The sequence below is a fragment of the Haliaeetus albicilla genome, chromosome 24 (assembly GCF_947461875.1).
Source record: "Haliaeetus albicilla chromosome 24, bHalAlb1.1, whole genome shotgun sequence".
Classification (NCBI taxonomy): Eukaryota; Metazoa; Chordata; class Aves; order Accipitriformes; family Accipitridae; genus Haliaeetus; species Haliaeetus albicilla.
This window is the reverse complement of record NC_091506.1, coordinates 22,123,649-22,150,043: the sequence shown is the minus strand read 5'-3', so window position 1 is coordinate 22,150,043 and position 26,395 is coordinate 22,123,649. Positions and strand designations below refer to the sequence as shown.

The 26,395-nt window shown below is 35.0% G+C and overlaps 1 protein-coding gene across 9 annotated transcripts in view; it reads right to left on the bottom strand.

Moving 5' to 3' along the window:
* ATG7 (autophagy related 7) overlaps positions 1–26,395 on the bottom strand; it is a 133,039-nt gene that overhangs the window by 54,181 nt on the left and 52,463 nt on the right. The window contains exon 18 of one of the 9 annotated variants that reach the window (XM_069769767.1): positions 12,656–12,745. The exons of 7 other annotated variants lie outside the window; for them this stretch is intronic. In XM_069769767.1, the coding sequence (XP_069625868.1) occupies positions 12,704–12,745 (42 nt within the window). In that variant the 3' untranslated portion in view covers positions 12,656–12,703. Of the gene's footprint in view, positions 1–12,655; positions 12,746–26,395 lie in introns of those variants that run through there. One more of the 9 variants, XM_069769757.1, reaches the window with a different exon arrangement.

Sequence of the window (26,395 nt, the reverse complement as noted above, 5' to 3'; positions counted from 1 at the left end):
GAAGCCTTGCATGGGCCATAGTGAACCAAAGCCATGCCAAATATTTACTGAAACAGAAATATCCCTAGCTAGTTTTTCCTCACAGTTATAATGGGTAATGCTCTGGTTATTGACTATGGAGTCATATAAGCAATTTTCTTTCTTCAAAAGGAAATCCTTTATGGGTCATACACAAGTGCTCAGTCACCCTCTATGAAAGCCTACTGTGAAGTTAAACTGGTTATAGTCAACAAACTTTAAATAAGTACCTTTCTGCTCTCTTCCATAAGAGGGAACTGATAAACATCTGGTCTTTGGAAATTACTTTGTGATGTTTGGATTTTGTACCAGCAAACTACTCTCACACACTGTGGTATATCATCACATGATACTGTACTTTTCCAAGAAAAACCTAGTAAATTGAAAATACTTCATTACCATGAACTCTTGTTTCTTAAAAGTTACATAATTACTGTGCAATCTCTTATAAGATCTTATTTATTTTAGCTTTAATTATTCACTTCAATGAAAGGATTATTTCATAAAATAAATCTTTTCACTTTAAAAAAATACAAGCCTTTTTTTCTTCACTGTATATATTTTGTTCGCCACTTGCCAAACTGTTATTTCACATATGTGAAAAGAAAACTGGATTGAATACACATGAAATAAACTATTGGCAAAGGAAGTGCAAGGGCTTGCCATTGAGAAGATTAGATTCACAAGAAACGCCTTTTACTTTTTCCAAAATCAACAAACATATTAAAAAACCCAACAAACCTCATAAAAAGGAAAAGAAAAAATTTGAATGAAGGGAGAAGGGATTTTTCAGGTAACTCTGAATTTCCAAGTTATTTAAATTATCCTCAAAAGACTTGCATATTTCAATTGTATTTTCACTAGAACACTAGGGTTCACTTCACTGAGTAAAGACAGAAAATTATGAAGTACTGTTTTATTCAAGTCCGTATTTCCCACTTGTTTAGCAAGACTGAAAACTCCTGATAACATCATCAATAATTCTGATTAGATTTTGTGGAAAGAGCACTTAAATTCTGCAGCTTTTATTAATTTTTATTCCATCTTGCTTAGTGCATAGCCTAAAATAGAATCTATTTCAGTCCATAAGGCACATTGTATTTCCTTAATTTGAGAGAGCAGGAGAAAGAATATATTAAAAAGCAAAGTTTTGACATACTGTATCTATGATTCACTGCAGACTAATAGTTAAGTTCAAGACAGGAATTTGTTGCACACACAGTGTTTGCTTCTCTCTAGTTCTCAGCTGTGGTAGAAAATTTTTTCAGCCAAATACATGCTTGTAAAATTTTAAATGAAATAATTTCATTAAGCAGCTTCATCTCACCAAACTTCCACAGACTCAGTTCCCAGAAAAGTTTTGTAGGTGCAGATTTTCTACAAGGAATCTCAAAGATGGAGTGTTAGCAGAAAGAGCAGATACAAGTTAGGGAAAAAAATTATTGCAAAGCTGCTACATAACTTCACTGTTCTAAGGAAATATTTTCTGAAGTTTATTACAGTTATCATGTATATACTTTAGATTATCAATAATGTACTGCTAAGAATCAGAGTAAATTATACCATCAGCTATTTCATGCTATTCCTTGTCCATAACAGTTCAACTGTGGAGCTAAGACAAGTTTACATTTCTTTCAACTCCACAACAGCCAAATATAAAAGTAAATTACACACACCCCTCTATGAAATACTCACTTTTTAAAAGGTGAAAAAACAATGAAAGTGAGATTGAACTCCCTGACAAAAACCATACAAGAGCAGAAACAAAACTTGGATAGGATTCAAGGATCCCTGATTGCTCCTTTTTTGCTAGAAATGCACATTCCTTTCTAAACCCAAAACAAAAATAAAATATGTGAGATTTATGACAAATGAAACTGTCTTTTTATCCCTGTCACAACCACACATTTTGGTTCAAACATAGCTATTACACAGAAAGTCACACTTTCACAACACAGCACAAAATATGGACAGATTAGAATGCTTAAATGTCTTATTAGCAGAAATTGCTGTCTTTCAACTCTGTTTCTTCCTCACCCTTAGTAGCTCTCAGAAGATCCTAGCAGGTATAAACATGCTCTCTTTTAATTACAGAACTGGATTACTGTTGTAACTGATTCCCAGTTTCAGCAAATTATAATCAAGTACCCATTGTGCATAACAATCATTTAATGGCCGAAAAAACATAATAAAGAAAGCTTTAATGAAGAAAGCTGGAAACTTGCCAGAATTTTATGGCAGTGCACTCAAAAAGAAAGAGTTACAATCTGTATTTAAGATTAAGAGAACCTTTTAATCCAGATGGCCAGAATTAAACAAGGCAGTGCAGGGAAATTTTGATCAAAAGCTAGTACAACATGAAAGTACCAAAATTCCCCCCGTAAACCACTGCTAATTATTTCAAACAGAGGTTGCACATTCATTTTGTATTGTGAAGAACTTTGAGGAAAATACAATATGAACATGTTACTTTCTCTGTGATAATTCACCTATCCGCTAACTTTTTTGACAAAAGTGCGGAACAGTTTAGTAGCAAGAAATCTATTTGCCAGCATTTATTTGGGGAAATAGAGAGTTACAAAATAAAATTTTAAAGGAGTTTGCAAAATTAATTGCAAATTATTTCAGATTAGTATACACATGGTTTTAAGATACAGCTGAGTAAACTACAGCTGCAGCAACAGAAACTTGAAAAGGTCCTTAGTTTCAGTATTGTATTATTAATATAGATGACATCCAAGTTTCAGTTTGCTTTCCTCTCCTTCAATTCACTTGGAACTGCTGACACGCTTTTTAGTAATATTAGCTTTCCCCGATTCATCTCCCAGTCAGCAGAGAGGATGTGAGATTTCCTATTTCACATAAACCCCGCTATAAAGGGACTGTTCATCATTACAGACTTGTCATTGGATGCGTGTGAACAGGCCGCTGACTGTATGGCTCCTGACAGCATTACATTCGATGAGTCGGAATAGTATCATCAGCTATCAAGGGCATTTATACCCAGTAAATTGCTGAGTATTTCTAAATCCCTTAACTAAAATTATTCTTTAGCAACTAAAAAGTAAAAATACCATTTTTTAGTAGAGCAATATAGCAGTAAGAGCTTTTGTTTTTTAATGACCCTCTTTCTGCTTCTCTGAGTTTTATACAACCACCAGAGTGGAGAAGTACACATAGAAAATGATTTCTCAGCAACTCTATAATAAAAATTCTTATCTTTTGCAAAGATTTTTTGTGTTGGTAAAATAAAACCTCTGTAAAATTTGTTAATGAATTAGAAATCATGGAGTCCAGTCAAGCCTGAACTTACATAAAAGCAGCAACATTTCACCCTCCTAAAAACACCTAACAAGAACCCATTTTGTACACCTACTTACTCTTATTCTGATGCTTACACCCATTTCTTTGATCTTTCTGCTGAGGCCAAGCCAGTGCTGAACCATGACATAAATCACTCTGTCACAGTTACGAGTCAGGACTACCGATTCAGACAAAAAAAAATAAGAAATCCTTGTGAGGATCTTTGTAACTGAGACAGTGGGCAAATCCCAGTGTTTAGAGTAGTGTTGCTTCACAGCATCTTGTTCCCTTCCTTGGTCCTGTGAACATCAAAGCACAATCTATCATTCTGCATTCTGATGCTATCCCTGTGCTGTTCTGGAGAACCAAGAAGTGATCTAGTTTTTGACAGAGTGACTTTTTGCTCTTGCTTAAGATACTTTTAGTTGGAAGGAGATCACTGTATCTTTGATTTGTATTTTTCCATTTTATAATTTTCTGACAGCAGTAACCTCTGAAAGTCTGCCAGGCTCCCTTACGTGAAAAAGAACCTGCAAAATCTGATCAGTTTATGTCTCTGTACTGATGTCCATATTTATGCTTTATACTTCTGTTATTCATGTGCAGATACAGAAGGTGGCTTTAGTTATCTCTGTTAACCTAGCTCCAGCTCCCAGCCACAGAACAAGGTCTACTTGCACACCCAGGGCAGCACAGCACTGCAACGTTTCTGTAGTTCTCAATTCTACCTGACAGATTAAAGGAGTTGAGAAAAACTTGCTGAGAACATAAATGAAATACACAGGTTTGACAGAAGAATGTAAACTAAGGCTGAAACGTCTGTCTGAAACCCCAGGCAACAGGTTCATACTGGCTGCATAACATTTTTCCATTTCTAAATATTATAATTTTCCCTGTGAGCTCACTCAGGGTTAACGAAATATTATTGACATGAATCAAAAGCAGAAAAAAAATATTGCAGCAACTGAACATGATCTGAATTAAAAGTTGTTCTTCTGGTGATAACAGGATCTCCTGGATTATTTGCAGATTGAGCAGTAGAAACTAAATCTTGTCCAAAAGCAACAATGAGAGCTTTTATGGGCATGCAACTGCTATCCCCCTGGGGCAATGAGCAATCCAATGATGTTAATTCCCCCTTACCCCCAATTTTTCAAACAAAACTCTTCTGCAATATCAACAACATTAGGGTTTCTGCTGTACCAAGAGCTGCTGCTGTCACATGAATGGTGCACTGGTTTATTGTGCCAGTAAAATATGAACTGTCAATTGCAATAGTTTATGCACAGGGCAGGAAAAGCCAATACCAACGTAACTATTATTATGGTCGACTACTTATCAAAAACAGCCCTGAAAGAAGTAAGAAAAACAAAACAAAACAAAATCACATATGGAATTTATTAATGAAAAATACAGAAGGAAAAACTAGTTGAGGAAAAAAGATCAAAATTGCCAAAATAATTGCAAAATGCAAAAAGAAGTAGAAAGACAGCAGCTGGCCTATGTAACTGAACTATTCTGGCTCTTCCAGAACCCACGGAAATCAATGAAATAATATCATACTTGGTCCTGTATCTGCACTTGCTAATTGGAACAGCATTGACTCATGCTCCAAAGCTCTACTCTCTCCGCTGCTACAAGAGAATTCTTAGTATAATTAAGTTAAAAATTACAGAATACCATACTGAAATACACATTGGAGAACAAATTATTATAAAATACTCATAAAAATGTCCCCCCAAATCAATGTATTGTTTATTTGTGGAATGCTTGCAATTGCTTTTTAAGGGAGTCATAAAAATTCCTCACTCACCAGGAGTCCATTCATGAGGGCAATGAATTTCCAGAGGATCTGATTTTTTATACAACTCAAGAGAAATATTTTTGGATACAAATTTAAAAAAATGTTTTAAAACTAATAGTTTTATTCCTTAAAATGAGCAAAGACTTGCCTACAATGTAAACAATGAAAAAAAAAAAACCCCAACAAAAAAAAGAACACAAGTCTTGTAACCTAAATACAATACCCATTGTCTGGACTTCCCTATTTCCATGAAGAACATCTGATTTTCATTTTGGATTAGAACATTCTGCTAAAATTACTAATATACTGGGACTTAATTTAATTTAATTGCAAAATTTCAAGATGAACAACTTCAGCTATGATCTGATCAGTGCTCCATAACTGAGAATTGACATTCTAACTCTGGAAACAAAAATTGAAATCTAATGTTGAATCCTAGCTGAAATAAATTTTGATGATCTCAGAGCAAACAGTAGTTCTCATCAGAAAAAACACCACATAAAACTCAGATCAACTGGCAGCTTTTGTCACTGCTTAGCCAGGGAAAATTTGGCTAGCCACTTGATATCTTTGCAATTCCCAGAACTTCCAGTGTTTTTCTGTGAAGAGATACTCAATTGCCAGAGATAAAAACTAGACTTAAAATGTGCTTAAGTCAATGGTGAGAACAATAATGACAAAATTCTCTCTGGTATTTCACTTACTTGGCTATTCTGTTCAGTGTATAAAGATGTAGAGAGATCTAAGTTGAACATATCAACAGTCAGTAGCAGAAGGGGCTCCTTCTCCTTTTTGTTTGTGTGTGTGTGTGAGGGGGTGAAAACATATATCGGAATTATTAGTGATGTCAACATGCTCCAGCTTGTAACAAAAGAACAAAACATGTTACCTAAGAGGCCAACAACAGTTTTAATAGAAAAGACGCCATAACTGCAATACAACAGATTTAGTCCAGCTTTTTCATGTGCTCCACTCTTTTCATGGAATTCTGGTGAAATAATAGCATTATTTAGGAGACACACACAAAATATAAAATAAAAAAACCCTCCTCCAATAAAAAGTATAGAAAGCCCTAATACAAAATCCTAACAGAAAATGTATGGGCCAGAAACAGATGGACTGACTCATGTCTAAACTCGATACTAGTGAGGGTAGACATCTATTTTTGACAATGCATATATAACACTTAAAAAAAAAAGACAGAGGTCTCTCTGCATCTAAGGCAGTAAGTATTATTATGTGGATAGCCTTAATTTTCCTTAGGAACCCATGAAATGACGTTAGATCAAATACTAGTCATGGGCAGGAGGAAGATAAGGAAAAAAAAAAGGAGGGAAAGAAACCTTTTTCTATAGAAATGTTAGTGTTTATAACGTAACTTTTTATGTTTATTTGTCAAATTTAGGAAGTAACAGGACTTGGCAACAGATATATATTAGAATAATACTCTGGGCACAAACTGTCCCACAGGTGAGGAAGGTTGCTGACAAGGGGCAATGGACTGAAAGAATATTTCCCCAAAATGACTGTTAAATTACACCTGATACTTAAGAGTCAAGAAAAACAGGTACTGACAATTTCTTATTGCTCAACAGGAATACAACTATTGGAAAACGCATGTTTGTACAAGAAGAATAGGAAATCAACCAGACTACTAAATTGACTTTATAGGACAAAAAGGACAAACACTGAGGCAAGGCAATTGTGCTGTGAATCCAGGAAACAGCATATATGCCATCTCACACACAGAGTAACTAAAGAAAACAAATGAAATACCACTGCAGTACTTGATCCTAATCTTAAGTACCAGTCTTTGTAAAGAACAAATTTAAATATTCAAATACAAACCAAAATAAATTTAAATATAAACCAGTTAACAGCTTCACAGTAACTACTAATGTAATTAATTTGTCAAGCAGTTGTTGAAAATGAAAGGGATTGCAAGCATAAATAGAATAAATGCCACATTACTTATTTACCCAGATTATTGTGAAAGAAAAAAAGATGAAAGAAAAATTCTTATTTTTTTTTTAATATTACAATCTGCTCAGGAAAAGTGCAAGAATGAACCATTTATGAACATGTCCTGGTTTCAGCTGGGATAGAGTTAATTGTCTTCCTAGTAGCTGGTACAGTGCTATGTTTTCGAGTTCAGTAGGAGAAGAATTTGATAACACTGATGTTTTCAGTTGTTGCTAAGTAGTGTTTAGTCTAAAGTCAAGGATTTTTCAGCTTCTCATGCCCAGCCAGCAAGAAGGCTGGAGGGGCACAAGAAGTTGGCACAGGACACAGCCAGGGCAGCTGACCCAAACTGGCCAAAGGGGTGTTCCATACCATGTGATGTCATGCCCAGTACATAAACTGGGAGGAGTGGGGGTGGGGGGATCGCTGTTCAGGGACTAACTGGGCGTCGATCAGCGGGTGGTGAGCAATTGCACTGTGCATCATTTGTATATTCCAATCCTTTTATTATTACTGTTGTCATTTTATTAGTGTTATCATTACCATTATTAGTTTCTTCCTTTCTGTTCTATTAAATTGTTCTTATCTCAACCCATGAGTTTTACTTCTTTTTCCAATTTTCTCCCCCATCCCACTGGGGGGGGGAGAGTGAGTGAGCGGCTGTGTGGTGCTTACTTGCGCTGGGGTTAAATCATAACAGAACAGCATTTTTGTATAGCATTCTGATAGAAAACCAAGTCCATTATTGGAAACTTAATTGTTTAGAAGCACTCCTGTGTCAACTTACTACTACTATTATAATAAAATAATACAAATATAATAGGAATCTAGAACTGTTCATTCAGGGAGCTTACGATTAAATAACATGAAGTATGTTTGTAAATCTGGAATTTGAAAAGATTAACATTTTTATTTCAAATCATGCAGATGTATGAAACATACAGATGATACAAAGTCGACATTCAAAGCTAAGGCAAACAGGTTTGAATCAAGTACAGAAATTATGGATGACATAGGGCATGAGAGAAAAGTGTCATGATACAGTTAAACACAAAGTAAACTACAGATCTGATTGAAGTAAGTGAATGAGACAGCAAAATTTCATTGCTAAAATGACAGTGATGATACATCTTGGAAAACTAAAGCAATACTGAGAAAATTTTAAAAATAACAGAACAGAAGGTTTAAACAAAACTATATTGGAATAGGACTGGAGCAGTTTATAGTAAACTAGAAAAACACAATAGAAGGATGAGACGTTTTGAATACTTAAAAGAAAACATTTGTGGCCCATGAATGAAATAGTTCCATCTCCCAACAACAACGAAAAAATCGTCACAGCAAAAGGGAAGCCAGGAAAGTATTTAAGAGAAAAAAAAAAATATAGTGGTTTGCACAGTAACAACATCTGTGACTATGTCAATATAAGCACAAGGGAGAGAATAAGAGCTGTCTTCATCCAAACAGTTTTAAAAATACCTTTGGGTGGGATACAGTGAGAAAAATTAGCTGAAAGCTTGCAAGACAAGATAAATTCCAGCTGTTGTTTTTTGCGGGCTAATGGATTTTTCCTAATTGCCACTAACATATAATATTGGTCAGAGATCATTTCCATTCTTCCCTTCTGTCCTCCAGCTCTAAAGACATACAGAACGAATGGACTGTTAGTATTTTAAGATTTTGATTCTGTGTTGCCCTGTATAGCATGGATCAAGAAATTAAAAGTTAATATATTCCAATGCAATTTGGAACGTAGGTTTTGCAAGTCAGCATGCAGCACTTCAGACCAGAAAACACTTTCTACACGATTGGCTCTGCAGACACTCTTTTACCCTCTAAATGGTAAGGCATATGCATTCCAACACAAAGTGGTCAGGCTAGTCAGGTGGATTGGTTTGTTTTTTAAATAGCGCTCATGCAGTTCTGAATGATCCTTCTCTATGCTTCCCCACCTACTTACACTTACTGTTAGTATAAATACACACACTGAACTGGTGTGTCTCAAATGTATTACACCGCATAGTGTATTAGACTTCTGAAAAAAACCAGTCATTTGGGCAGGTTGTGACAGAAACCACACTTGACTTTTCACACATAACAAAAAAATAACCCAAATAGCATACTGTTAACAGGAGTAAATACATCACTTTCAAATTCTCTGGCATATGTTAAGCACGTCACGTGAAGAAACTATACAATATGCACCTGGATTCTTTTTTACTCTCTCTCTTTGCTATCTCTACCCAGGGATTCACTCCACAGCTGTAAGAGCTATACTTCAAAAGGTACAAAAGACAACATATATGAAAAATTACAGGTTTTATTCTGCAGGGGATTGATTTATTAATGTTGAGAGCTTAATTTAGTAATCAGACACTATTTGAAGAGAAAAAACCAACCACCTGATCACAAAATAGCTAGATTAGGAACCTATTCCAGCTTTTGGTGTAGTTTTGTCCCAAATTCAAAGTTTAAAAGACTGGGAAAGAACTTTTCCAATTTAGTGAAATCCAATCTCATTCTGGATTTCACCCAAAGGCAAAAGGGACTCAGTCATACTTTTACATAACTAAATTCCTGAGTCACATTACAGAAGGAGAGTCAAATGAAACTCAAGAACAATTTCTGCCATTACATATTTTCTTTTTATAGTATTGCTTGTAAGAAACAAATGTCGTAAGACTATTTCAAAACTTAAAAGCCTTTCATCATTGGTTATTGCTCATTTCTCATTCAGATTTTACTAACACTCACATTAATACACGTAACTAATTCTGCATCATGGTAACAAGAGCAAATGATGACTGCTCAGCTAACTCTAACAACCCAATAAATAATTTGCAATTAGCCAGCTGTTAAAATAATAATCGTTTTGAAACATCTCTGCAGTACTACAGACTTCATATAATAGAATGGAATGCAGCTGTCTAGAAAAAGTTACTGATGACACACTAGTCTCTGAGCTGGGTTAATGAAGCAATGTTTAAATGCAGCCAATTTTAAACAGCTGAGATTAATGGAATGATCAAATTGATATGATCTGCATTCACTGAACTCTTAATTCACATAAAAAAGAGACCTTGCAGCAGCCCAGCACACCACCATGCTGTTATGAATTTATATTTCATCATCCCTTCTAATTACACTAACCATGACTAAATTTTGGAGATACTGCAGAAAAAAAGCCAAATTTAAGTCTTTTGTTTCTAAAGCCACATTTCCCCGCTTCCTCTTTGCCTGAGGCTTGCAATCTCTGATCTAAACTCCTCTATGCCCCTCTTAAACTCAGAACATTTAAAACTAACTCACTCAGCCTACCTAGTATTTCAACAAGCTCCAGACCCCTTTCAAACTACAACTGTCAATTCCTTTGTCCCCAGGACAGCACAGTTTAGACTTCTTGATGGTACTCAATTCTTGTCTTGCTCAGACACAGGACCAGTGCATTGGCATTGCTCTCACTCATCCTTGTGTTTCCTCCTTACATCTTTGCAGACACTGACTGCTCTCAACATTTTTTGTCTCCAAGACCCAGACTATAGACACCTCCTCCACAAACACAATAGACCATTTCCTCTCTCACATGCATATGAACAATAAACTGTTAAAGAAATATGCTCAAATTGATGTCTTGATCATGTAAATTCTGATGCATGTCACCCCGTTGTAAAGACTATTAGTTTCATTTGTCTGTGCAAATGCTCAATTTATTACTTTCTGTAAATTATCTAGCAATTTTGAGACTTAAAGAATACTACAATAAAATTCATCATTTGCTCAGCATCAGTTAAAAGCTGTCAAACCTACTGATTCATTTCATCAGCATTTATTGTGCTTCATTAATTCTAGATCTAAACATTTTCAACAAAATAATGAAGTTATATATAACTCAAAGTGGCAGCACCTATAAATCTTTCAAGCCTTTGGCAACTTCTTTAATCCAAAGTAATCATGTTTCCTTGTATAACAAGTCTTGTGATGTCTATAATAGCATCTCACTATAGTAACCACAGTCTTAATGTTATAGCTCTCTTGCATGCCTGAAGTATTAATCAGATCCCATATTTAAATATGAAATTAGAGTACACTTGATACTCTTCCTGAAACAGATATGCTAATCAGAGGCCCCCACAAAATTTTTTTAAAAGTACAATAAAGATCAAGACTGTGAAGTTGTTTTTGATACTGGAGTCAAATATTGCAGCTTTCTGATTATTGTTTTACTCTATTACCTCATCCCTTCACATTAAAATAACATTCTAAATATGCAGTCTATTCTAGAAGCAATTTTCTCTGCCACAAGTTCTTTCCTTTTGCTTTTAAATAGAAGAGAGTGAAGAAAAATCCCACTTTACAATCAGAATGAAGGATAACAGATTTTATGCTAGAGCTGGAAACATCATTCTCCTTTGAAAGCAAAAGGCTCAATGATCACAGAATTCATTCTTCAATTTAGGAAATTCTTTATGAAAACAAAATTTTTCTCTTTCATAAGTGAGCTTAAATCCTAGCAGTTTTCCAAATACACTAACCTTTTTCTAGTATTGTCCTGAAAACCCATATAGCATCCTCCGCCAGCTATTACTTATGAGATAAGGATGTTACTAATGCTACATTATAAAAATTTGTTTGATAATTTGTTTATGACCAACCTTACTTGAGTGTAACCTCACTTAGCAGAAAAATCATGTTTGTGACCATTACGCTTCAATTTAACTAAAAATATATTTAACAGCAAGTATTCCCTCCTTTTCCCAAATCTCCCATAACCATCTCTAATTTCCACTGTATAAAAAGAAAATTCACAATCAGGTCCTTGAACTTTATCAACACGTTTCAGCTATAACCAAGATTTTACTCTGTTGAGTAATCCAAATATAATCTGCAAGCATAAATAATACATATTAAACCCTCATTAAACCATATTAAATTACTTATTAAATGCATTAAACAATTTGATCCAAATTCTAAACTCTAGATTAAATCCAAAAAGCAGAAATATCTAAAAAGTAGCCCAAACCAACGCAAACCCCGTAATTCCAGTAAAGGCAGGTTCTAAAGTATTTCATTACCCATCTGAAAGCATGAGCTTATGTTTTACAGTTTGGGCTCAATCCAAAGGTTGTCCCCAGTTAATCCACCCCTCTCTTTGGGGAACCAAAGACAGCTGGAGAGGATGATGACCATATCAATATCCATGCGTGCTGCTGTCATGAATGCATGCTAGCACAGTTGGACAAACTCACAGAGTATATATAATTCAGTATTGAATTCTCTCATATGAGCTTGCCTGTTCCATTGTGCCATCAGAGAAAATGTAAAGTATTGTGAAAGCAGCAAGAAAGCCTACAACTGTGCCTGTTCTTTAGAATACTGCCATGACTACCTATAGTGATAAAGTTAAAATAGACTGCCCAGCAGTCATTCACATATGAAAGCTGTAACAGATGTTCTTCAATTCTTTATCTGAATGAACCTCAGTCATTTAGCTTCCACAGTTCTTTTTAGTATTTCTTATAGTGAGCCAAACTCATGCAAAGAGGCTTCTTTTGGAGGCTGGAAATAACATCTTATTTTGCATTTGCTCCTTCTTGCCCATTATCTTTCTTAATTCCACTAAGAATTGAAATCAAGCCTCAATTTCATGACTGTCTGTCCCTGAAAACACATATAAGATATCATTATTAGATATAAGACTATTGCCTGTGGAAAAAGAGATTAAACTAGTTTCAGTGATTGATATACTCTACCAGCCAACTCTATTCTTTCAAAAACACGAGCACAGTAATTGTAGGTACAGCAGTACAGCACAGTATTACCACTATTTTGGTATGCACCATGTGTGGCAGAGGCAGATCCAAAGATTAGTACATATAAATCACTCACCCAGGAAGAAAAAAGTCTACCCAATTGCCAACTAAGACAACTAATATGAAATGCATGTTTTTACAAGGGCTATTCAAAGAAATAGTATTTGTGGGAAGAATGAGTCATAGGATAGCAAACTTCATATATTACAGTTACTAAAAGTGAGAAGACAAAGGGAATAAGAACTTGGATTATTATTTTTTCTAAATAACCAAGAAACATTAGCAAAACCAGCTGTTGCACTGTAATAATTTTAAATAGCTTTGTTATGCCTTCATATTCTTTTCCAGTAGTAGTTTTCTCTTTTTCTTTTTAACTTACATTTGGGGTTTGCTGTTGTTGGCACACTGTCTCAGTAGACAGGCACACTGTCTCAGTAGACACTAGATAAATAAACTTTTGAACAACATAAACCCTTTTAAAACTGTATCTCTTAACCCCTATCCCCTTGAGAGGTTGGAAAGTAATTCTTCACAGGTTTACTTGTGCTCCCCTTCTCTACTTCTGTGACTTTTCTTTGTACTTTATTTATAACAAAATAAATAAGCATCTTACTAGTTACCTCCATCTAAATCACAGTTTGTATCTTTTCCTTAACTTCCTTAAACGTGGTTTTTGTATTTATTGATTAACTTACATAATTTCACACTTAACCTGCACAGGATCAAATTCATTGTCAGGTAGGCTTGAGTCAGTCCTTCAAAATTACAGAAATTTATTTCATGTATAGTAAGTACTTAAACAGAACCCGTATTTCAAGATGACAAAGTACTAATGTGCTTGCACATATAGCATATTTCTCCAAAATTATTTCTATAATCTCACTGCTTTAAGTTCATTCCAAACAGACTAGTTTTATTATGTTTACTTTTGTGTTTTAACTGGAATAGAGTCAATTCACTTCTTGTCTTAATTTGCTATGAGAGAGTCATGTGCCATTAAATAATCGTTTTGTAACATTTTGCACTTCAATAATAAGACAACATCTGCATGTATACCTTCATACGCATAACTGCTACGCACAGTCTTAGAGTCCCCTGAACTCACAGGACTGAAACATACATTGGTACACAGTGCTTCAGCTGAGGACAATGCTGACATGGATATCTGAGATAATTTTGAAAAAGGACTTTCATAGATAAGTTAAGGACTATTTTTACTAAATTTATTTTATAAAAATTATCTGAGTCTGATTTAGTTTTCTTTTCACGCATTACAGAATCAAGTTTTTATTTCTTTTACAAGAATCTGTCAGATCCCCCACTTGGTCTCAGGCTTTCTTTAACTGGGCACATACATATATGCTGCTGGAACAGACCTGTGTGCTCCCCTTCTCCCTGTGATTTGAGGAGTGATTTCTCCAGTCCCATTTTTAGAGTTAATAATAATAATTCCTCCCAAAACTCTGAAACCTGGTACACCTGCTTATTTTGATTGCTGTATTTGTTTAAAGAGCAGACGCTTGGCTCTGTGAGACTAAAGACAGGCAACTCACAGAATCGCAGAATGACTGAGTTAGAAGGGACCTCTGGAGGGCATCTTGTCCAACCCCCTGCTTGAGCAGGGTCACCTGGAGCACATCGAACCATGCTGAGACAGCTTTAGAATACCTCTGAGGATGGAGAGTTCATGACCCTTTTGGGCAACCTGTTAATCTAATCTAAAGTCTCATAGAGGGAACCATTTTCTACTGAAAACCAATGACTACATGCAAAATTCGATTTTCATTTTTCATGTTCTTGAAGAGTATAAAAAAATACCAACAAGGTCTAAGGACTTGCATTTGGCCTTCCTGCCTTTAGTGACAAAGTGCTAATGAGTTGAGAAACTTAAAGATAAAACTAGTAATATTTGCTTCATATATATTCTTACTCATGTTTTAGCCATGATTTTCACTTCATATTAAGGCTTGCAGTTCAACCTAACTTTTTTAAGAGTATGTTGTTAGATTTTGCGGTCTAGCTTTTTCCCCTTATCAAAGCCAGTCATACTTATCCAATAAAACTGCATTATTTTAAGGTTGCTGTATAACAGTTAAATTACTTTAAAACTCATCACCACACCTGTAGAATGACAAAAGCTTTCCTGTGTATGAAAATAACATAACAAACTCAGTAACTCACAAGCTGCTCTTGCTTCATGAAATATTACATGTGAAGTATAGTTTCAGTGTCCCAGACTCAATATCTAGGGAACGCAACAACTCATTGCTGATCAGAAACATGTTAATTAGTTAACATATAGAGTAAGGTTTTTAAAGGTTGAGAGACCAAGAAAACAGAAACTGGTCCTAAATTTTTTATTTTTTTTTTTTTTTTTTTAAAGTTATGTTCTCCAAACTTAAAAATGAAATATTTTTCTCTGGGCAAAATTTTTATTGTATGCATAACACTATAAACTATTCTGATGTCTCTTCATGAGGTCAGACGCAACTTTCATTTACAAGGAGGTAATTTTCCATCAGTTTGCCCTTAAATCAACTAAGAGAAATCACTGCTAAGGAAAAACTAAGATAAGCAATCCTTATCTTCTCAGGCACAAATAGGCTAATCTTAGAATCAAATCTGGGTTTTAACTATGGAATTGGTCATTAATTTTTATCACTCCTAAGCTATCAGGTGGTCTCTCCAGGATTCCAGCCAATTCCATAAAAACAAGTATGCTGCATAGCAGATTTCAGCTAGAAGCCAAGTTATAATGTGTTCAAGAAAAAGATGTTGTAAAAAGGAAACTTCAGGAGAGCCTGAACTAGAGTAAGGCAAAGGCAATACCAGCACTTTGTAGAGATGTTCATTAAAGTGTAAATAACATGAAAATATTCAGAATCGAATAGAAAGAAGATTCTTCTAACCAGTAAGAGCTAGGTTAGTACTAATTTTAAAGGCTATTCAAATTTGCCTGTTTTATAAATCTCTGCAAAATTAGTGTCAACTTTAGCCAACAATATTTGCATTATAGTAGCAATATGGATGTAAATCTTTAAAAAATCATGCTGGTAAAATTATTGCATACTTCATAAAGAAAGAAACCCTAAGAAACTGTGAAGATTTGAGAAGTAGTTTACAAAGGGTTTTCCATGGAAGTAGGTCTTAATATTGATGTTTTGTTATTAAAATTTGTGATGCTTAATTTCCTCTGATTGTCATGTGAATGTGAATTAGCAATCACTGACCTTAAAGAGAAGTTGTGGTGAATCTGCATGATTTTTCAACTACTCTTCACACTGTAATCAACTTCATTTATTACCACTTACTAGTTCCACCTATATTTACAGGAAAATCAGTGGTTTAGAAAGTTGGAAAAAAAGCTACTACTGTTTGTACAGAAAGGTCTTGTAGTCAAAATTACCTGTTGACAATAACAAAATACCAATGCACTTGGTATATGTGATAACTAACAGCACAAGTTCTCTTGTGCAACTCTAACATGAATGCCTTAAGAGGAGTATGAGAGACATTTCCAGAGGAAATATAGATTGTCAGAAGAATGCAAACATGGTTAACAATTAAATACTCTTGTGGACAACCTTTAAAGGTCTACAAGATGAAGAGAGTACATTAAAAACCGGGGGGATGGAGTGTATTCGTAAATAATACAGTAACTCAATTAACGTTCAAACATTCAACAGTTTAGTGAATGCAGAGGCAGACTTGCCTCAAGAAATTCATAGCACCTTTGGGTAAGGCTACAACAGTATGTGTTTATTGAAATCTGCATCTGGTAGTAATTTGTCCAGCAGCAAGCTTTTTTTCTTTTTTTTACTCGAACGATCTACAGGGGCCCATATACTCTGCAACTGTTCGCTTGCACTAAGATGCACATTGTATAATTTATGTTCTTAATTATAAAACAAAGTTTATCAGCATGTTTGTCTGTGTTGTGTAATTTCTTATTCTTCACATGAGGATAATAGAATGCATCTTGGACAGTCTATTTATTCTTCATTGTAACAAAATATATTGGAATGGAAGAGATTTAATCCCTAAATTATTTTACTTCTCCCTTCTTTACTGGAGATTTTTCCTTCAAAGAAAAAGGAGTCAACATAGTTTGAAAATCTTTCTAGAAGAGAATTACTCTCCGCCCCGCCCCCCCCCCCCCCCCAAAAAAGAGAATGCAGGTTATAATCCTAATTTGCCAAACATTGTTTTAATAATGATACACCTCGTTCAAAATTGCAGCCTAGCCCAAAAGACAGTTTTGCTTTTATAAAGCCTCCTCTGTAAAAACTAGCTAGATATTTTAGAAAGTGTAACTATTGTCCTCACCACCTAACTAATCCCAAATCCCGCAAGGAAGGAAAATTGATTAGAGCAAGGACAAAGAAAAAGTCAGCATCCTGGGAAGGGAAAGAAAGGAGGCTGAAAGCCCTGCACTAAGAGGATCACAGTTTTGTCTCCAGATACGCACTTGGTCCCTCTCAGTATTTTAAGCATTAATTCACAAACTTCAGCTTCTTGCTTACTGACTATCCTGTCTTCACTAGAATTCCAGTAGAGGGACTCATTCTTAAGATAGATACAGTTTTCTGAGGTTACTTCAGGAATTACGAACATTGTTTTTCCTGTTATTACTCAAACTCATATGGTTCTTCTGGGCTTCCTCAGAGAAAGACATCAAGAGTTGGGTTTGCAGAAAAAGAGTTCAAATGCACAGTAATTTTTAAGAGCACTTAGTCATTGCAAGCTGTGATGCATCTCGATGTATCATTTGGCTGGGTCTCAAATGTAAAGGAGACTTGAGAACTTTTTGGTACACCTTGTGCAAAAAAGGGACGGGGACAGCTGACAACTTCATAATCTCTACTCCCACAAAGGGGAAGTGCAAGAAGATTCAGAAGAATTGATTTTTGGGGGCAGAAAGGTTAACCATTAAGCTGCCTTAACTTTCCCTGCCCTCCCCTTCACACAACTTGAATTTTAAGAAGCTTATGTCTCCTTACTCTTTTCTTTGTGGGCATAAAAATGCCCTATTTCAGTAACACTAGTATTTGGAGCATCAGACAAAGAAGCTGAGAGCAGAGGGACACATTAAGACATTCTTTCTGCAGGAACAAGATCATAATCACTTGATAATTCTCCTTTTGTTTATCACATACCAATAGTTAGTGCTGCAGTTACAGAGAAAAATCAGATCCCAATCACAGTTAAACAATTACCTTTTTATGACAGAACCATAAAATGAACCTCTAATCAGTGCAGATTACCAACATGTTAGAAAGTTATTCCCCAAAAGTTTACTCCAGGGATTTATGAACCCAATTACCATGAGACACAGAGTACTCTGACAAGGTTTTTATTTTTATCTATATGTTATTGTTACTGTCTTCACTAAACAATGTGACTTCAGTGGCATTCAATTTCGTTAAATTTTATCAGGATTACAGTCTGGTCTTGCTTATTCACCTTGCAAAGCAGGCACTGACAGGAATCAGGGACTACCTGAATCTTGCAAACAGAACAGGAAATGAGTAGGCACTGTACATTCTCTACACTTCTTATCAGCTTGCTGTTGCCTAAACCCTTGGAGCCATGGAAATCCAAAATCCATCAAAAATACCAAATATTATTATGGTATCCAAAAGAGAAATATATGGTATCTTGATTTAACATAACAGGGATGTGTGGATTTGACAGCAGCACTATTCAAAGGCCATTTCAACCAGCTAAAATAATATCTTTCAGACAGATGCAGAGGGATAACAAGGGCAAGTGATGGGAAGATAGGTTTGAGTGAACATTTCAATAAAACAAAACCAAAATCTGTAAAGCATTTTCTATGTCAAGGCAGCTGGACAGCTTAATATTAGGATAATATAAATAAATACAAATGCTGTAGAATAATGTTGACAAATTACAATATGTATTAATGACCTCTTTTTCTATGTGTATCAGGGTACTCTCTTCTGTATACACATAGTAATGAAAGAGTGAGAGTGCGAGAGGTAGACTTGCACACTATTATTCTTACTATTACTGTCTGTTACCACGTTTTTGATACTTTCCCCCCCTACTATAAACTTTGATGCTGTATTAAATTTAAGAGTCATAAGCAGCACTCATTTTAACTTTTTAGTAACAAACTGCTGCAATCTGACTGCTGAAGTGCATAGCTGAGAACATGGAGAAGTTATTTTACCATTTTAAGCAAGATAAGGAGATCGAGTATTAAATCTATTACAGCCCTAAATTAAGGCTCTTACTAGCCAGGTAACAAATATCTCTCTCAAACACCTGGTTAGTGTTGTAAAGTACTAGTCCTCTTCCAGACAGAAAGAAGTGGAAACAGAGTACAAGGAGAGAACAGACTACAAGCCAAAAACATTTGGATCCAATTATGAAGAAAGATTTTAGGATCTCAGTGTGTAACTCCCCATGAATTTCAATGTGTGAGACTCCTAGAAAACTAGGCCAGAATTTATAGGAAATTCATGTTCGTAACTCCACTGTTTTGAAGTGATACACCACTTCAGTAATTCCATATCAGTTTTTAGGCATGGTTGTTCAACATTGCTGTATCTTCAAACTCTGGATAATCCTTAGGGAGAAGGAGGAAAAGCACTTTGCAAAACTATCTCCATGGGCAACCTAGTTGAGTTTTTAACTCCTTTGATCATGTTTCTTTACCTTTAGATTCTTAAGATCACATTTTGTGCCTGGATTAGTATATTTTGTGTCTACACCTGCCAATGGAGCAACCAAAACACTCAAGACCGTATTTCCTTACCTATATACGGGGCAGGTGAAACAGAAACATGAAAAATTACACCAAGATATTATGCAATGGAAATGGGCAGCGCTTCTGTCTCAGTCAAGTATCAGAAGGGTGGGAATGCTCCAGGAGAAACAGCTTTACCATTGCTACATAGGGAAACATGCACTTAATGTCCAAAGCAGGAAAAAAAAGGAGGGATAGGGAATATAGAACATGGTGATAGTGTTGTGCTGCATTTGCGCATGCTGCATGCCCTATCTCTAGTTAACTCCAAGAAACCACTCTTTTTCAGTCCTCCCCAACAACATCTGACAGTTGGCTCCTCACTGCTTTCTCATTAAGTGCTCATTAAGTATTGTTAATAATTTTATGAATCCTTCACAGACTTCAAATTGCTGAAGTCCTCACTGCCATAAGAGGGTATGCCCACATTGTGGAGATGCTTTAAAAGTACCAAGTCCCTACTCACTAGATTAGCCATTCCAGCTACAGAAGTAATTTGTAGCTTCTTCACCTTGTAATGTCAGACACTGGCAAAGAAATTATGACAGAATATTGAACCTGTTCAGTCATATTAATGCTAATTCATTGTGATGGATCATTACATGGGGGTATGTCTTCTTATGCCTTATGGAAGACAATAGTAAAAAATGTAATTAAGTGTACTAAAGCCCCTTAGAGGCATGATTAGTTTCTAAAGACATCAACAAATCCATTTTTCAGATTTTACAGCTTCAGTATAGCAGTTCACTTCAAAATTTTGGGTGTTAACGTTCATCATTACCTAAATATATTCTAAAATCTTAAATAAAGTACAATTTAATATCCTTTACTATCATGGCACAAATTGAAGCATTACTTCATCAGTTCAAATACTCCTTGTTTAGATACTGATCTAATGAGAGCAATTAAAATAATTCATAAAGAAGAAAACTAGTGTACCTTTGCAACAGTACTTGAGGTGCTGTTATTGTTAAAACAGGAGACATCAGAAAGCACAGACACTTTGAGCCCTCTTGGTAGAGAATGTCTGATACTGAAGAGTACTAACCTCCACTGAACAATACTGTTTAGAAAGAGGACAAACAATCCTGAATTATTATCTATACAAACCAGTACTCAAAAGCTGCATAGGCATTATCAAGACCATAGACTAAACATTAATGCTACAGCAGTTTCAGAGCACCTAGGAGGTGCTATAGTACTACAGCTAATTTTTTTTATAGCTGACTATTTGTTGCATAGCTTTTTCCCTCACATAAAAACTGATTAGATTTTAAGTTTATTCATAGCAGTACTTTCAATTTTATAGCTACGCCAGATTTACTGTGAAATTTTATAGACAGATAAGATTTAAATTCTATCAAAGTTTTGGCACTATGACACCAATTCACAGTTCAATACGTGAAAAAAAAAATATTACCCTCTGTTGCTAACCCAAATGACATTATTCCATTTCTTTCAGTGGTTTTGGTCTAATTTTTTTCCATAAATTTGAAATTTCAAACAAAAAAGACAGCTTGATATCAACAGCAGTTTAAATTAAAAAAAACTTCATTACACTGAATAGTTATCATTTCCTCTATCTCTGCCCCAAGTATTAATTCTTAGATTTGAATTTGCAGAGTTTCATTTAATTTGACTAATAACTATACAAGTTTAATAGATCTATCAATCTATGCAGCTAATCAGTAGCACCTTTTATTGAAGGATGCCAGCATTTACAAGTCAAAATTTGCAAGTAAAAGTATTTTATAAGGTTGTTTCATGTTTTTGAGACAAGGTCACATAGGATGTTTATGACAATATAGATTTATTCATTTGAAGTGATATGGGTAGCGTTTCTATAGCTGTCCTCACTTTTTAAATCTTGCTTTGGAATTCAAGCATTAATGAGGATTGATTGATGAAAATATGTTTGTAACTATTACACGCCAGGCTCTGGTCTCACAGGACTTCCAGCTCAGAAGTTTGGCAGGCTCTCATCCTTGAGATCTTCCTTGAAGCGTTCCTGTGGTACGGTCCACTCACAGAAATCTTTCTATTCTGTGCAACCCTACAATCAACTGTCCTTCCCCTTTCTTTCCCTTGGCTTCAACTGTCCTTCCCCTTTCTTTCCCTTGGCTTCAACTAAGTAAAAAGACTGCACATGGCCCTCACTGGCCTGAAGGGACAAATATATATTTATTCAAATATATTATGAAACATGAGTATTTGTGCACATTGGTTGCTGATGTAAGTCCTAGGAAGAGCATTTGAGCATTATTAGTAATAATAATTGAAGTTATGAGTAAAGTTATCAGGGGAAAGACAAAGAGCTCATGTTTTGCTACAAAATAGAGGAAACACTTGACAGATACTTCTAAATTCTTCAAAGAGCAGCATAAGGTATCAACATAAAGACCATTCTTGGGCTTGTTCAAAGGCTATAAAACTCAGTTTGAACTGCTTTGTGTTGATGTAACAACTACCTCTCCTTGGCAAAATTTCAGCAGGAGAAATACCATAGATTCAGCAGAACACTGTGTGAAGGACAGACTTACTAAATCTATTTTAGGCATGTAATAGCAAAGCATAATAACCAGAATGCATTGGAAACTTACATACATTTTAAAATCTACTGTAACCAAGATTCATTTCTCATTTGGACTGTGTTCAACAGCCATTTTTTTGCAGAAAAAGTTTACCATTATTTGAAGATCTGGGAAATACTGCTTGATGAATGAAGAAAAATGATGACATTAATTGACATCATGAGAAAACTCAAGAAGAAAAAAACCAACCCACCTCCTGAAAGAAAACAGATTAATCTCTTAATCTCTTAAGGAAGAGATTCCAGGGCAGGCCTGGATCTGTCAAAGTGAATTTCTCCTGAAACGCACCAGATTAAAAACATGAAGGAAAACAAAAAAGCTCACAGACACAGAAAGTCTCAAATATTAATTTTGGTCTACCCATCAGTAGTGATTTTTTTAAGACATTTTCATAACACCAAGTAAAATTCAATTCTGAATACTACTTGGCTAACAGAAAAAAAATTGTTAAGTTACAGAACTTGCTATTATAATATTGTGTTGGGTTTTTCTGTTTTGTTTGGGGGGTTTTTTTTGGCTATTCATATGTTATTGTTTCAGCATCAAATACATTGCATAATATAATGCAGAATCAGAAACAAGAAGGATATTTTTAATAGCAAAACACATTGGAAATTCTGAATTTTCTTCCAAATTTGGATAAGCACAAAGTTCACTTTTAATACCAGCTGCCTATTATACAGCTAAGCCCTGTTCCCCAAGAAATAGCTGAAAAAATGGTCAGGCACAAACTTCAAATAATTGCAGAATCAGAATGAAGAAGGGTTTTGCATATTTTCTCCTATTCAAAGAACTCAAAGTACTTTACTAGCATGATTTTTATTTTTTTTTAATTAATCCTACCCTTCTACAGGATAAGAGTTCTAATCGGCATTGTTTGGGATACAGTAAACCAGCACAGCAAGGGGATTTTGCAAATACCAAATAGGGTTCTGACCTCACCAACCACTGACCACAAGAACTTGTCATAAAAACTATAGATACTATGGATCACATTGTAAGAGACAAAAAACTTGAAGTACAAAATTAATGAAGTAAAATAACACAGGCATCATGACCTGCTGGCACCAATATCTGACCTTTATAATCACATTCAGAAACATGACCTCTGGTCCAGATTTGATTTTTACCAAAATCCTTTATGATTCTTTATATCCTTTATAATCAGTCATAAAAAAAGTGAAAATTTTATTTCTTTTATGTAATTTATTATTTTCTTTCATCCTGATGAAAGCAGAAAGTATAGTAAAGCTTCCTAAAGCATCCAAATAATTTAGGAATTGAAATCCAAAGTAAGAAAGTATATTTATACTTGGGTCTTATTAAGAACAAAGGGAAATTAAGTTTCTGTACTTCTGAAAATGGATATAGCTGAAAAAGTCTTGTATAAAAATTCAACTACACATACTACAGTGAATTCATGGAAAAATTTCACTTTTGCACTGTTATCGCTCCTTCTATCAAAACTTTTCAATAGATGCCTCACTCCCAGTGATTTCAAGAGCACTTACGTATGTTCAACTAAGGATAAGCCTGGTTACTTTGCTTAACTAGGCCTTGAAGAACAGTGGCAGCTGTTTCTGAAGAAAAGGGGCAACAATAAAATGAGTACCCTTAAAGAAGTAAGTTTCTTACAAAATCTTACAAATGGGAAAGTTTCTTCCACAACTATGGAATGATCTTGACTAACGGTTTTATTAATGTGTCAGTTTTCACTTCCAGAAGTGTGCCACATCAGTAAAAATTAATCTTTAACACAAAAGTAGTTGAGTGCATATCAGGAAAGCTGTAATTTTAGACTAGATTAAATATAAAAAGCTCTCAACACCAGCAAAACCCAATACATTTTGCAGGGTTAAATCTGGCATATGTGGCAAGCAAACGAGCTGGTTTTAGAGATGCACTGTGATATGTAACCATCATAGGGCAGCCCAGTCAAATACCAAACTGGAAGTCATTCAGTTGGTTGTTGTTCTGTCTCCAAATCAACACCTCCAGTTTCTGATTAATAATTCAAGAGATGTATAGGCTTTCTCTATTTTAAGCCCAGCTACTAAATTGAACAAATGTCAAGTTAAAAAGTTTAGGTTAGGAGTAAGGAGACAAAGTGATCTGGAAAAGAGAAGTGCAATTTTTATGTGAGCTTGGGCAGCTCCCGAAGTGAACTGTATCCAGTGGAAACAAGGTCTAAGTGCTGACGTGGGAGTTTCCCACAGATTCTATTGGCTTTCAAAGCCATGCGTGTCATCAGAGTCTCTTGCTGAAGCTGTACATAAATATCTAACTGGTATTAAAAAAACAAAAAATGTTCCACAGAACCTAAATTAAAGCCAGATGTGGAAAAAGCAGATGCCTGAAAATTACTGTCATTTCAAGACAGAGTAGGAACACTTGCTAATTTTATTATTTACCGAGTAAATTGTCATGCTAAGGAAGTCATGTAGAACATTTATAATTTCCTGATGCATGTCATGTTAAAGAAATAGGTGCTCTATTGACTAAAACCCCTGCAATTAGTGTGAACTTTGAACCACAAACGAAATCTGTGTTATGATTCCTATGCTGGTTGTAGATTGAATTATGATTATATGCTTATCAGTCATTTTAAAAAGATAAGGTAAAGTATGTAAAGATGGTATTAATACTGATAATAATCAGGTCAACAGCACAGCACTAGAACAGGAAATCAAACAATGCAAGTTAAAAAGATACTCAGTAAGTGAAATTCTTCCACATCTTACTGCAAATTGTATTGCTTTAATCTGGGCAAACGCAGTCTGTGCTAAGCATGTAGGGAGGTAAGGTTTTCATGGAAACTTCAGGCTGTCCAAAAACATTCTATTTAATGGAGTCAGCCACTCCTTCTGGAATATGCATGACTTTTCCAGAATCTCTTTTAAACAACTCAAAACTTAGAAGCAATTTTAAAAAATTAGTTTAGTATTTAGCTCATTAAAGCATGTATATACACACATCATGAAAGCAGCTAAGCATTTGTTAGGTGAATTAAAAAAAGAAAAAGGTTAGGTGTATGATTTAACTTAAGATGCAATATGCTGAAGCATAAGACCAGCATGACAAAACCTCCAGTTCTTCTGACCAAAACAAAACATTCTGAGTGAAACATTCAATTAAACGCTCTTAATGAATCAACATTTTAAGAATGATCCTTTTCAAAGAAGAACAAGATTGAGTAGTTTCCCTATCAGATGCAAGTTTATTAGCCTAATATCAGTGATTTTATATATGGAATTACAACACAATTGTGACATCACTACAGTAATTTTAAGGTTGGATGACACTTAACTTTACAAATCTATTTTCTTTACAGTGGAGCAATGTCACTGGTCAAATTTTACTGGATAGGAGGAAAGGAAAATCTTCAGCTACTAGAAGCCATTTATATGGTCTCCAAAGCCAACAATCATCTACAAAATCTCTTTGAAGAGTTTGAGTGCAGAAAGACAAGTAACTTCTCAACAGAAAAATCAAATATTCTAATTACAAAAATAGGCTATACGTGTCTTATGAACCCTCTCGCTACTTCTGTTGCAGCTTTTAGAATGCCATCTATCAAGAATGCCTTAAATCAACCTAAAGAGCACTGATCTTAACAAATCTAATGCCTCCATTTTAGAGAATACATTCTGCCAACAGCAGCTCCTAAGTAGCCAGAAACGTGAAAAAACATGTCGCAGTCTTCAAACTCAGCAATATAAATTGCACCAGCTGCACCATATGAGAAAAATGAGCTCAAAATACAAGAACAATTCAGCAGAAAACATACTAAAAGTCTCTTGTCCACCTAAAAATTTTAATAACTGCCACAAATTATGTACTGAGGGAGTAGTGGAGGACAACAAAACTACCTGCTTCAACAGTGGCAAAAAGTAACAAAAGAACAGGTCTTTTAATCTGAAGAAAGCAAGCATGGTCCAGAATCTGCAAATAATCTGCCTGTTAGACCTGACCATTCATAAATACAAACTTTATCAAGACTATTAAAATAGTTAACCCTGATAAAACAAATGAGTTTTTACAAAAATATAGCAATGCTACAGGGAAGCAATCAAGAAGAGTCGCTGGTTCTATGGTAGCTGGCCTAATTTGAATGCATCAGCTTCGAAAATAT